Source organism: Phoenix dactylifera, chromosome 15, assembly GCF_009389715.1.
Source record: "Phoenix dactylifera cultivar Barhee BC4 chromosome 15, palm_55x_up_171113_PBpolish2nd_filt_p, whole genome shotgun sequence".
NCBI classification, from domain to species: domain Eukaryota; kingdom Viridiplantae; phylum Streptophyta; class Magnoliopsida; order Arecales; family Arecaceae; genus Phoenix; species Phoenix dactylifera.
Window position 1 is genome coordinate 5,542,731 of NC_052406.1, and position 14,774 is coordinate 5,557,504.

At 37.6% G+C, this 14,774-nt stretch overlaps 1 protein-coding gene across 2 annotated transcripts; it reads right to left on the reverse strand.

The window, feature by feature from the left end:
• Positions 1-1,444: 1,444 nt before the first annotated feature.
• LOC103712012 (SUN domain-containing protein 4-like) lies at positions 1,445-14,059 on the reverse strand. Of its 2 annotated transcripts, none has more exons than XM_039134193.1 (5): positions 13,720-14,057; positions 11,647-11,834; positions 9,311-10,605; positions 9,128-9,213; positions 1,445-4,245 (listed from the first exon to the last, which is right to left on the reverse strand). In XM_039134193.1, exons 2-5 carry the CDS (start codon positions 11,810-11,812, stop codon positions 4,236-4,238), a joined length of 1,557 nt encoding a protein of 518 aa, XP_038990121.1. In that variant the 5' UTR covers positions 11,813-11,834; positions 13,720-14,057; the 3' UTR covers positions 1,445-4,235. The 2 variants fall into 2 exon arrangements, with proteins under 2 accessions (XP_038990121.1, XP_038990120.1); XM_039134192.1 differs by lacking the exon at positions 1,445-4,245 and adding an exon at positions 6,821-8,471 and having other exon boundaries at positions 13,720-14,059.
• Positions 14,060-14,774: the final 715 nt, after the last annotated feature.

A 14,774-nucleotide genomic window follows, 5' to 3' on the forward strand; every position in this document is an offset into this window, starting at 1 on the left:
TGATATTTTTTGTTTTTTTTTTCCTTCTTGGTAAGAGACGGAGATCCAAGTCTCTAACTCTGCATATTGTTTATTAGGAAGAACGTGTTTGCTGGGCTATTGTGCAATTCTAGTACTCTTTCAGAATGAAACTGGCAAAAGTAATTTACTGATTAGGTTTTCTATTTGTGTGCGCGTTAAAATGGATGAATAATATAAATCTAATATGAGTATAGCTTTAAAAGTTAAAAAATAAAATATTAAAAAAATAAAACCGTACGATTTATTTAAGTATCTCATCATAATGATCGGCAATAAAAAAATGCAATTTAGTCACGGTATTATACGTGCCACGATAAATATAACTCATTCTAAAGATAATAATTAGATTTATTACATAATATTTTTTAAGATAAAATAAGAAACCAATGTATTGGGCACTCTAAAATATATGGTGTTGGAAATGGAGAAAGGACATGCAAGAAAGTTTGCATGCACCATCCTTATAAATATCTATCTACGGGGTAGATATTAAGAGGGAGGAGTACCCGGGTGCATGTCATTGGCTTGTGGGGCATTAACAGTTACTTAAACATAAAGCTAAAGGCTCTAAACAAATCTCAACCACTCATTTCTCTCTCTCTCCTAATAAGAAATCTTCATTCTTATATTTTCTTTAGTGCAGCAAAAGGTGGAAGCTTACCGTCAAATCTAAGATCAAAAGAAGCTACAAATTTGTTAACAGTTTCTATGGTTTGCATCCTCTTTTTTTTTTTCTTTTTTTTTTTGATACAATGGTAACCCACACCAACATGAGTATATCCGGAAAGATAAAAAAAAAAAAAGTGTCGATGGAAGGAGGAAGAAACAAACTCAAGACTCTTCTAGAGAAACTTTTCTGAATGGTGCGCAACATAAGTGCAATATAGTCGGCAGCACTATTCGCCTTCCAAGAGGATACTATCTTTATTCATTCATTTATTCACCTCCGCCCCTACCCTGGAGGGTCCTTCCCCCCCCCCCCCCCCCCCCCCCCAATAGAAAAGTAGGATAAAAAAACAGTACCCCCTCTGATGACTTCTAAATTTATACGTGCATGAAACCATGCACCATTATTGACCTTGAACAATATTATATAGCTTTGATTTCATGGCTTACAATTTCAATCGAAAGTTTCCACTGTGGGGTCATTCATAAACAGCATAATCTTCTGCGGATGAGAAGGCATACCACCTCTCAGCCTCACATCTTGGGTTCCACCAGCCTGCCACTCACGTCTTGGTGCACCATTCAAGTAAAGTTGCGCTGCCTTTCCTAAAACCATAGCCGCTGACCAAAACTCGATGCACATGACGGAGTCTACTGATAGCAAGCAATATGCTCTGTTTATATGACGAAATTTTTTTCGTTCTAAGAATGGTGAATTCGTTGCTCAAAGTTTCAAAAACAATAAATACATAGCATGTCAACAAACAACAATGGTGAGTTCACTTGGAAAGGAGAACATCAAATACTACAAATGAATTCAAATAACATTTACTTCTTTGCTTTTAAGATATCTACTTGTCTCAATGGTAACAAAGAAAATAAAAAACACACTTTCTGACTTCCTTGCATTGTACTTGGTGAACTAGGCGATGCCCTTGGTCAAATCCCTCCTTTCATTGAAATGGTGGTTCTCCATTCATTTGCAATATCTGGACTTGGGTACCTTATCTCGAGTAGGACCTCTTTCCCTTTCTCTTCAACCCATTTGTTTATTTGTTGGCCTGTTTTCCACAAGCAATGTCATTGCCATTCTCCCCTTTAACGCCTGGGATTTTTCATGACCTCGGATTTTTCCTTCTATTATTTCAAGCATCACTTGTCAGATCCACCCTCTTATAATTAAGGAGACCATCACCCAGTCTACAGACAGCTTCTTTGTTGTGCATATATGGTGATGAAGAAGCTTTCTCTACATCAAATGATATCTGCTACAAAGTATAAACATGACTTTATGTCAAGAAGCCCCTGTGACCATTGATTCAGTGATGGTAGAACTATACCTGACCAATCTATCATACCGGCACTTTCTCAAGGGTGGTCATATCTACAAGAGACGTCACCAAGCATTGTAACTTTCTTGTCAATGCTTCATCCAAAAAAAAAAAAGCTTTCTTGTCAATGCTGGTGTCAAGATTTGAATAGAATATTGTAGTGCCTGTGCCTGTCTAACAAAGCCCACTGATCTGTTTCTGAGAGACCATTCTAATTACAAGGCCTGTAATGTGAACTTCAGTCTTCCTCCACTCGGGGGAAAAAAATAGAGCCAATGCTGACCGCACTTTTTGATACAACAGCTCTTAGCATTTCAGAAAGGCGCTCAACTTGCAGCATTAACAGTAACCCAACCGGGGCTTCATTGCAAGGCACTGTCTGGATATCACCCAGATGCTAGTAAATCCCATGGTCTAGCTCCAAATGATTGATACTTGGGCTAGCTCATGGAATCCCTCACAGATTTCGTGTTGTCGCTATTTGGCTCATTATTGATCCAATCAGAGAAAGATTTTCTTCAAGTCGTTCAACTCGAATCTTCATAATAAAACTAGAACAAGATGGAAGAATTACGAAAGTAGGGCCTAAGTCTCATTTTCTTTTATTAATGATTAAAAAATCAAAATACATAATCTATATTTATAATAGTGAAGTCTGCCTTTATATGATTTGGGTCGGATGCCCCTTTTTAATCTTAATAGGACTTTATTTTCTAAAATAGATATCATTAGTAGAAATCTTCTACAAAAAGCTAAAATTATGGAAGAAGTAGATCTTGACTTCTACATTAACTCTATCTTCTAATTCTTCTTGGATAAAGATGTACGTTCGACTAAAGTCTTACCCGAAAAAGAAATTTTTGATTTGACCGGTCCGTTTTAAATCTCAAACGATAGAATTTGTACTCGATCACTAGGGGCCTCGCTCTCTAAAAGGCGTAGCATCATGTAGAAGATCTTGACAATTGCCCGATTTAAAAAAAAAAAAACGACCATGTCAATCAAACGTCGTACCACCAAGTTGCGGCCTTCGGAAGTTTTGGGCACGACTCAATTTTCTGATATGGCGGATCTTGCTTCTAAACTCTATCCAGCCTTACTCGTAGTGGCCAAAGTAAAATCCTCCTAAATCAACTATGCTCTTGTTACTCGGAACAACTTGCCCCCAGTCCTCCTATCACCCGTTCCATTTTAGAGATGGTATACCAATATAGGAGGCGAAATAGGCAGCCCATTGGTAGCGTGTTAGGGGCAGTAGGTAACGTAGGGCCACCAATCTGCCACCAACCCTACCCCACTCTCTTCAACCAATGAAAGGCTCAGGCGAGTCATAAATCTTTCATCTTGAGCTGGACTGCTATGGGGCTGTCCCCATAACTCACTAGGAGAGATATCGACCAATTATAAAGGAACCCCTAGTCGTCCAACCATGCTGAAACTTGGCTCAGCTCGAGTACAGGAGACAAAAGTACACCAGCCAACAGTGGGAGGGCATTCATACAGAATATTGCAGCAATCAATGCCTTCCTCTCTTGCAAACACAGCCATTCATGCAGTGGGAGGGCATTTCATACAGGATATAAGATCTATCAATGCCTTCTTCTCTTGCAAACACGGCCATTCATGCAATCCCCCATGAGTGCTGAACATCTGCAAGTGGTAGGAATTCACTCCACGGCATCAGACTGAATTTTTTTAAAATATTCTGAGTCTCACCTCAAGACAGAAATATGGGTTATATGTTTGAATTGATCTCTCAAACAGAACAATTCAACCAGATCAGCCGACTGCGTCACCCTCGCTCTCTAATCACCATTACATCAAAAATTATCTCTAAGTACCATGTTAATGTGGGCGAGATTCAAAACCATGGCAGGCAAATTGAACAACTTTTATTGAGAAGCATATCCACAGTCATTATCCGGCAAACAGACATGTAGAAATGATGCTAGTTTTCAAAAGAGAACAATGGTTCTCTACATCCTGTGATCTATCGGTACTTCATGTCTGCACTGCCTAATTATAGATTTATAGTATAGGTTGAAATATTACTTGTTAAAATTGTTTTTTATCTGCAGAACTTGTAGATGCAGCATTGCCTCATTCTATTTTTCTTGCATTCAAAAATCCAGTATCATCTGATGCTCATCCTACACTCACTACAAGTCGGCGAGCTGCTCAGATGGTGCTATCTTGGTTTATTTAACTCATACAATGCTACTCCATCCTGTTGCATGAAAAAAAAATCTGATAAATCGAAGAAAAATAATTGAATACTTTTGCAGAACCCTGGTATTATTCAGTAATGTTGTAATAAACAACAGGCCTCCGGCCATTTTAATATGAGACGATGAATTTATGCAGTCTATACCTGAAGAGGAAGGCCACTTTGATAACAAAGCACGAGCTAACAGACTATATGCAGATTCACTGTTTACAGTACTATTTTCACAATTGGGCACATAGAAAACTAGGTTCCTCCCCTTATTTTCCTGTTCCTTTTCTGCTACATATTTGCTATCGAACCACCAATTTAGAATTCTTTGGTCCACCATTTTTGTGAAAAATTTGTTGTCCACACATCTTTGGTAATCATCAAGTTCACTGTGTCATCATCATATTATGGCAGCCAGTTATAACCATGCTATTTTTTTGGCATTATTATTTCAGCCTTGCAAGCATGCAAAAAAACACGAGTCAGGAAAGCAGCAATGCAACAATGTGTGCAGTTCTTGGTTGAGCCAAATAATGACGTTCGATCACTAATGAGACTTGGATTATGCTTGATCCCTTCACTTAGTTTTTTCAGATATGAGCTTATTTCGTTCCTCAAGGTCATCCATAAATGTTCTTCTTTCACTTAATATTGACATGGTAGATCCTTGATTGATCCTAATTCTTGTTGCATTCAGAAGTTTAGCACATACAGATATGGAATCTGAATGCATATTTGTCTCAGGAACTTGTGTCTCTCATGCATTATGTTGCTGAAATTCTTTGGACATTGACTCCTTGCAAGGTTGGTCTATATAACTTATATTAGCTTTCTCTGATCATGTATTTTTGTGGACTTACTAAAACTAAATTTTTGAATCCAAGTTTGTAATATAGCTTCAACAAACCTGAGGGGGAAATTGAGGGAAAAGGAAGGCTTCAAGACCCACTGTTGGTACTCAAACTTGTTGCTCTCATCATTCCAATCCCTCAGCCAAATGATTGCTTGAGGTCATTAAATGTTCTTTTGTTTGAACTTCTATTGAAGTATGTTTGTGCAAATAGCATTGCTCAAGGTCATTAAATAGTCTCCCAATCAGGCGGTCTCATGTTATTTATCATGGGATACTGGCATACATTTGGATTTTGGAGCCATATACCTAGAATATGGTGGTATTGCTACGTATGAGTTGAATTTGCGATCTCACCACTGAGGATAGGGTTGTCACTGGATTCCATCAGCAACTAACTTTTTTGGAGAGGCCTGTTTCAGTATTAGAGCTTTGGGACAGTCAAAAAAAAGTTGTCAGGTCCCGGGGATGGTTTACTCGGTGGCTGTAAGAAGTGCTGCGAACCTTCCACTAGGTTGATGGAAAAATAATACCTCATGCCATTTGGGTTGGTATATTTATTTCTTCATTCTTCTTTTTCCTATCTGTCTGTCCATCTATCTAGAGAGAGAGAGAGGCCCCCATCGATCAACTAAAGAATGAAGAATACAATGGCAGTAGATACATCCGACAAACAATATAACCATCTAGCCGGGTAGAAGACATCAACATCCACAGGCAGGTGCTCTACCATGGATCCACCGATAATGAGAACACTCTAAAGCACAGGCTGAAGCTCTTTCATTTATCAGGGACACCTTAGTCCAATCTCTCAACAGAGATTTGATGTGATGTTGTGAATGATCTGAAGAGCAGAGCACTTGAAGCAAACAAAAGCTCCTTTAGCATGCAGTGGCTGTCAAAAGTGCCCCATCCCCTTCTAAATGATGGACTAAATTTTCTTTCTTTTCATTGTTAACACTGAGAAACAAGATTTTCCTCTACTCTCTCTCCTTGTACATCCTCAACCAAAATTTGAACATGAAGGATCTCCAGTGATGCTCCCACAGGTATGCAGATATCCAAGTACCGGCAGCTAAGGACTCGGACCATGGCCAACTTGTTTATAATCATAGTTTTGTATAGGTGCAGCTCTGCGCAAATCCTCACTCATCCAATGACCTATGTAGATCAAATGGATATATGCACTTTGTCTATAATTGAGATGTACATTGGTATCACTTAAGCAAATCGAATGATTCATAATGTCCAATTATCTGATGACAACCCTCCATAATTTTGTGGACATACAAACAGTGGACCTTTTAATTCAACATTAATTCAGTGCATATTTTTGGAACGACTGGTGCTAAATCTTAATGCCTATAGTTTTGAGTCTTCCTAATAAACCAGTAGGAATATCTATATTTGTCTGTTTCTCTAGCTATCTATATATCTGATAATCTAATGATCAAACGATCCATCCATGTATATCCATCTATCTACCTGTTGGTGCTAAATCCTAATGCCTATAGTTTTGAATCTTCCTAATAAACCGGCAGCAATTTCTCTATCTGTCTGTTTGTCTATCTACCTATATATCTAATAATCTAATGATTGAACGGTCCATCCATCTATATATACATACATGCATATGTACATATGCACATGTACAAACATAGATGCATATATGCATGCATGCCTACATCCATGCATTCATCCATCTATCCATTCATCCATACATGCATGCATGCATCCATGCATCCATCCATGCATCCATCCATCCATCCATCCATGAATACATGCATGCATACATACATCCATGCTTACATGCATGCATACATATTAGTAAATGACATGGATCCCACATCAGTGATCCAAGCTTTTGGATGCAACTACTACTTCTAAACTGCTTATGCACTGATTTGGAGACCCCTAGCCTAGGCATCAAGTCGTCAATTTTTGCGTGTTATTTAAACTATCCAATTTTTTGACCACTTGATGCATAAGCTAAAGGTCTCCAAATGACATAATTTTGTTGTTTAAGCAGTTAGAGATAGTCAATCACATCCAACAACGTGGATCATCTATATTGGATCCCCATAACCCAATTCAAAAAAGGTGTAACTCTATAAAAGTTACACCAGGTGTAACTAGAATGATATCAAAGATTTTATGCTCAAAATTTATTTATTTTGACGTTTTCTTTTTCTCGACTTGAGAGCCTGCAGGCATAACTGCCCAAGAACACATTTGACATGAGTTTCAAAGCAGCCTGACCAGTGTATATTGAAAAAAATCTATACCATGAGCTACTAGATTAATTACTGATTCCTTTTCTTTTTTGCTAACAAAAATCAATTTTGTTGCTTTGCTCTATGCTAATTTTGAACAAATAAGTTGAGATTCACATCTCCAAAGAGTCTTTATATTTTAGAATCTACAGACTTAGGTCCTGTTTGGTTGGTGTAAGTGGACCAAGCAGGAGCCTAAATCACTGAAGTGGCTTCAGCTCCCCCGGACTGAAACCACTTCACGCTTTTTCTCCCTTAAATTGGGCCACACAGAACTCAGTTCATCTCCATTTCAGACCAATCAAACACCTCAAGTAGACTCCTCTAGCCTGAACTGAGTTTGGATGCTCAACTACGGGCAACCAAACAGGCCCTTAGCTTGAGTAAAGGAAGAATTCCCTATTTAATGGGTCTATAAAGAAATAATATATTCAAGGTTGCTATTATTTTATGGCACCATGTAGGATGACAAATCTATGAAAATATGCAATGGGATCATAAATGATGACCATATTGTAGCATTTTGCAATTTTGGCATTGGTGCATCTTATGAGATTTTCTTACTCCACTCTTTCCCCTGGGGCTCATCACCTACCAAAAGCAATGGTATAAAATTCAGCTTGCGCTCTCTCTTAAAACCTCTTAAAAATCTTTATCGCATTCCCAATCTCCCATTATATATTTGTAGGCTTATATGCCACAATGTAAGTTATGTCTTTTAATTCTTCGTTTAAAGAGAATAGTTAGGTCAGCAAGGTTGGTGATGCTGGTTTCCAGTAACCTCAATCAAAGATTATAGAGGCCTCACAAAAGTTTGTTCCAAATGAAACCTCATTAGAGAGTAATGCCTTGCTGATATTATATGAAAATTTATTGCATACGATTATTATAACACCAGGATGGAAGCTATAATGCTACCGCTCAGAAGCAAGATGAGCCAACAAGAGCTTGTCCTACAAAACTTTTCAGAATGATGTATTTTACAAACACTTGAAAGCATACCTATAACCAACCTTGCAGCCGTTAAACACCCAAATACAAAACTTATGAATATCACGGTGAGACACCTGTTCTCCATGTCAAACTGACGGTCTCGAACCCTTTCAATCTCTAATCTGCATATTAGCAGAAACTTGTGAATACTGTATATTTGTCACCAAGAATTGATTTATTTTACTGTCAGTTTGATAATAACACCAAAGATTCATTTATTTTACTGTACATTTGTTCAAACTTTTTCAGTACCGGGCATCATGTGAGGGACAGATTTTTCTGCTCAAGGTTACAATAGTCCTACACATGTACTCATAGAAGGTTAAAAGCCAGTAATAAGCAAGCTGGCTGATTTCCTATTTCCAAATGAGAAAGAACATTCTCCAATTGGGGCACCAGGGCTCTTACAAGTCCAGAAAACCAAAGTGATATTAATCAAGTAACTTATATCTAATAAAAAGATCCATAGTTCTATACTTTTAGCGGGGCATAATCAAAGTTTATCAGTGGACTTGTCTTCTCCACTCAACTAGAACAGCCCTAAACAACTGAATAGATGTGCCTGTTTTGAGAAACATACTACCCTCCCACTAACATTATATGCATGTAATGACCCTAAAAAATGCAGGCTGGTTCATACAAGTTTGGCATGTGCTTCTTATATGTGTGAAGATTTGGAACCTACTTGACGAAAATGACAAAAAAAAAAAAAGAACCAGTAACAATACTAGATGTGTATGAAGTATGAACACCAAAGAGAACAAGGAATTAATCAAACCTGAGCATTGCACTATCTCTGACCACCTGGTCCAATTGAGAGGAAACAAGGATTTTCCACGTGAGCAGCTCTCCAATGTTATTGGCCTGAATTCAAGGAATGCAAGTTCAGATTAAAAAAAATGAATAGCTAAAATTTAAACAAATCACCAAAAAAAACTATGAGATTGAAAATTTGACGTACAAAACCATCTTTACTGTTTTGAAGATTCTCTATCTCTAATTTGATTTTCTCCAGAAGCTGATCCTTCTCAGCAATATCATCATCAAAGTCTTTAAAGATGTGTCCATATCTGCTGTTCAACTCCTTGAGGTACTGCTCCAAAACAGAAAAATTCATGTCGAGGGAATGGACTTTCTGCATTAGTACTCTGAGAACAGCATCTCCAGGCATCCTTCCAACTTGCAGTGGCTTTGTCTCCTTTTTTTGATCAAATTGTGGCGGCCTTGTCTTAACAACTGGATCAGGCACATTGTTTTTCGATGACTCCTGTTTTGTCTTTGGACTTTCAAATGGTGATTCATCATCAATTCCTGTAGTAAGTTCTTCATAGGTATCATCTCTATGAGCTGGTTCTTGCAGTGGTATTTGTTCAGCATTACGTTCTTCAGGCTCCAACCGTCTATGATCAACAGAGATCAGATCCTCCAGCATCCTCTCAACAGCATTCACTCCATACACCTCCACCACACTTAGTGTACAGTAGAACTCTGAACCATAATGGCTGAGCAAATTGAGTTTTAGATACCTCGCCCACTTTGATTCTGGAAGAGAAAACCTCTGGGCATGTTTCACATTCACAGCAGTAAAATTACCAAGATTGACCCAGTTGTCAGTTGGATAAATTAAACTACTCAGCAGTTCAAAATCTTTTAAATTAGAAGAGTAGTGCTCAAAATTTGCTAGTTCAATGGTATCAACTAATGTTTCTTCTGAAAGCTCTATAACAACAAATTTCTCTGCAGAGCCTGGATTTCGGAGATACATGTCCTTATCTTTGTCTAAGATGCTGGAAGCACCTTTAGCTTCCTTGTTAAAATCTAAGACCTTGGCACCCTTAATAGCAGAGGCATAATTATACTCTGTCCCGCCAGGCTCGACTCGGGGAATGACACTGCCTGCTTGGCTGGAAATAGGCTTCTCTTTTACAGTGATGGCTTTGCTTTTAAACTCATCAAGACCAGGAGGAGCAATACGGGATAATCTATCACTTTTTAGAGGAGCTTCCTTGTCCATGTTGATGTCTGATTCAGCTCCCTGTTCTTTTCCAAAAGTTGATAAATATACTCTATCATCTTTATTAACTAAAACTTCTATGCTACTCCCTACAGACTCGCTCTCTGAAATGGGGCTTTCCTGAACATTGTTATCGGAATTGGCATCTGATTGTGCCCACCTGTCCCTAGAGTCTGTGCCATCATCTGGATCTGGGGGAGCTTCATACCAGCTAAATACACCAACAACAGCACCCATTCCATCTGCATTCCATTGCAAGAATGATTTAATACACACAAACAGTAAAGGAAGGGAACCAAAATCCAAATATCAGAATTCAACTCCCTTCTTTCCTTTGTCAGTCCACCTTTGTGAAGTTATTTTGGGCAGAAAACTGTTATTATTTTCAAGCACTACTGAAGAAATACATAACATGGGTGAATATGATTGTTTGTGTGAATCATGAATATGTACGAATTATGCATTGACAATAAATTTAATTTCAATGGCCCATGTGCGAATCTCAAATGTGATTCACTCATCCAATTGTGATCATAAAAGTGACTTGAAATCCACAAGAACAAAAAGAAAGCCCAAAATATAACTATTAAAGCACCAAAACAAATCAAAGGAATGTATATCTATATCAATTTCTGCAGAAAATTCAAGAATTAAAACAATGTATCTGACACCATAAACAGCTACCAAACCAGTAAGAGAGAATGAAAAGAAGAGTCATAGTAGATAAGTTTCTCTATCCAAAAATCACGATTGAAAGGAAAATGGCCTCTTTGTTCTCAAAAGTTTTTTTTGATATTCACTAATGCAAAGAAGGAAAGAAAAAGATGAGAAATATCAAATTCATGCAAGGTTTGAATGAAAATCATTGAAGTGTTTATCTAATATATGACATCCATCATGTGATAAAGTATTATTTTGATGCTTACCACAATATCAAAAATACATGCAACAACAGTAGGTTAAAATGAGAATGAGACAAAATCCTAAATAAAAGACACAAATAGGAAACAAAATTTTAAGCCATTGATGCAATCAAGAAAAATATACAATTAAAAAGGATCTGACAACAGCTGATAAGCCAGGCAGAACAAAATGAACAGAATAATAAAACAAGAAAAAAGAAAACAGACTTAATGTTTTGATAAACAAGAAAACGGACTTATTGATGCAAAAAAGCAAACATGAATTCATATGAAAAAGAGCTCTACTTTTCATCATCACTTTCTTTTTTCTTTTCCTAAGTTCTAGCATTTATTCCACAATCTAGAGAGAGAGAGCATTACCTTTATAGCCATTGCCATTGCTGATCAAGGAATTGAGAAGGAACAAGAGCACCCATGAAAGGATAACCACAGACAAAGACACCTTGTAGAGGCTTTTCCTCCCTGCAATGACATTCTTCTCCAAAGCAGCTCTTCTTTGCAGAAGAGCTCTACGCGATCTCTGCATTGCTCATTGATGCGGTCCACTGCTGTATATGAGAAACATAAATCCAATAAAATAAGAAAAGAACTAGAACTGAATTCAATTTCCAAATCCAGAATACATAAAGGTGATCAGTGGGGGAAAGAGAAATGTAAGGAAAAGGATGAATAAAGTTTACCATCTTTTTCCTAATAAAGGATAGTTAGTAAATAAATAAATCTACAAAGAGATGCAAAAGTACAATCCTATGGGGTCGCTTCTGCAACTGGAAAACCAGCACCGTCAACTGTATTTACATTGGATGGTTCGGTGGTTTGATGATCCCTACCTTATTGACCGCAACTTCTTTATTCATGATCACCTTCAATATATCTAGTAACAACCAAGGTTTAAACTAACACCTTTTATAAGGTTATAATTGCATTTGCATTAGAACAGTTTTGGTAACCTCTTGTTATGTTATACATATACGTACAAGCTGTAAAATGACAATTGCTATTTAGTTGTTATCCCATTATACCAGACATTATAAAAATAAAACAGATGGCTGTTATCATCCATTTCCACTGGTCATCTATGCATGGACAGAGCTAAGGTGGCAGTTGCCCTCCGGCTTTCAGAAATATTAGATATGTGAGAGAGTGAGTTACTCTGTATCATTGGTAACCATTTCGATCGCACCTGTGCTTTGCAACCAAGCATTTTTTTCGGCAATAGCTGTGGCCACTCCACATATTTGTTTCTTAGTTAGTTGAAACTTTTCTATTTAAATCGTTATTGTCAATTCAATATTCATGATCCACAAATATCGTGCTCACCTATAGAGCTTGCCATTTGGTTCATGGGCAGAAAGATTGACTGGTTCTTTCTCAATGAAGAACCAGGGAAAAATATGATATATATATATATACTGGGAAAGAGCTTGGGTGTTTGTGTTTTGGTGGAAGAAGAGACGGGCAACCTAGTTTAGTATTTTTGTGAAAAAAAAAATCTTTAGCCCTTTCTAATATCTTTTATTCTCTCTCCTTTTTTTAATCCAATCATGACCTTGTATTATTTATTTGTTGGTTTTGTACTTGAAAATATCCATAGCTTAGCAACCATCATGGAGTAAAGGGCATAACCCAAAAATGGGAAGAGGCGATGTGGTTTTGGCTGCTGTATAACCCCATCCGAAGTTCCAATAAAGTGAAAAAGCTCAGGTTTGTTTTCATTTTATCTTGTTATTATTATTTCTCCTGTGACTTTTCTTTTATCTACAGTCGTTGTGTTGGTTTTTGGTTAGAGCTTTTGCTTAACATGTTATACATACTAGAAACAGTAACTGGGTCAAATAACAGTAAACTATTTTCTATTGACGAATGTAGTTATCATTCATCCTCTTCTTTATAGTTCTATGTATCTATTTTATATTGTTTTTTTTGTAGAGTATAAATTAAATATATCAATAGATTTTAAATTTAAAAAAATAAATTCATTAGTAAAATTGCCGATCTCAAAAAATTATCTATTTCCAACAATTCAAATATTCTAATCTGAACTACAAGATTCGAATCAAATTAAAGAAAACAATGCCATAGATTACCTAAACAAGCAAGTATTACTCCTCTAGATCTCAATCAAAAAGCCCAAAATCCCCAAAAAATATCGCCTATATCAGCATCTGAAATTCAAAAACAAGGAGAGAATCCGTCTCAAAAAGAAAAGAATTATAAATTCTCTGAGATTTAATACATTCCTGATCTCAAATCAATCAGGAAAAATAAAAGAAAATGATCGTAAAAATAAAGCAGCTATCGCATCAGAACTCAAGGGTGAGGCAAAGATCTTGAGATCAGGGCAAAAGAGAAGAAGGGTGAGAGAGACAGAGGCCTCAAACAAGGGTACGGACGGGGTTCGGGTTCCGACGTGAGAACCGTTAACGAACTCACCGGCGGCGGATCGGAGCACCTAGCCGAGATCGCATCGGCTCCGGGGCGAAGACGGATTGCCTCCACAGACCAAGATCGGATCGAAGCTGGGATCGTTGAGTGGCGGATGATGAAAGTTCGAGCGAGGAATGGAGAGGGGGAAGAGGAGACGATCGGTAGGAGGAGGAGTGAGGCTTCAGAATGAGAGGGGCATGGAAATTGAAATTTTTGCAACAGTCGAGCTCGTCCGCCTTGGCAAGTCGGCGTATATAAACCTGCGGGCCCACGAGACAATAAACGCCGATTCGGGGAGAATGTTCACGGAATACGCGGAAGAGCGTGCGCGGCCATGCGCCCCCCTTAGCTGGAAACGGGGCCACCAACGGCAAATCGGCGCATCGCTCAAGGACGGGAAGCAATTAACGCCGGCCAGGGTCCACCTCCGATGGTTACTTCTTTGATCCGCGATGCCGATTTGTTCGGTAAGAAAACATCCCATCGTTTTTTTTTAATTTTAAAAGACATCCATATTAATAATATTATTAATATATTTTTTTATTTTGGATAACTAGTAGAAATTTTATATTAATAATATCATTAATAGTATCATTTATATGGAGCTCTGTCTTCTCCGCTTGGATACCACATTAATAATATCATTAATGCATCTTTTTATCTTGTACAATCTTATAGCTAATATAAAAGTATTATATGCTAATATATATTTACAATGGAGGTTGACCAATTTTCTATGCTAATATAACCTTATTTCAAACTGATGATACTTGACCAATTTTCTTTCTCCAATGACTTCTTTGGTCACTAAATTTTATGCGAGGGAGACCAAGATCTTGCTGCTATAGGGCAGTACATTTTTGGCCTACATCAATTAGTTTCTATGCAAACATCACCTCCTCTTGGAGTAGCTGGTATTCCCCATCTTCAGGATGCCAAAGTCCCTTAGGGCTCGTTTGGTTCGCGGGAAAAGAAGGGAAAAAAATGTAGTCAACGGAAAAGTAATGAGATGCCTCTTGTTTGGTTGGAGTTTTCAAAGGAGAGAGAAGGAAAAGTTGAAT

Bases quoted from the DNA above. Each gene is read 5' to 3' on its own strand.
- LOC103712012 (XM_039134192.1), bottom strand. From the start codon at position 11,812: ATGCAGAGATCGCGTAGAGCTCTTCTGCAAAGAAGAGCTGCTTTGGAG. The intron at 10,606-11,646 runs GTAATGCTCTCT...AATGGAATGCAG, and splicing joins CAATGGCAATGGCTATAAAG to ATGGAATGGGTGCTGTTGTT. The intron at 9,214-9,310 runs GTACGTCAAATT...CCTTGAATTCAG, and splicing joins AAAACAGTAAAGATGGTTTT to GCCAATAACATTGGAGAGCT.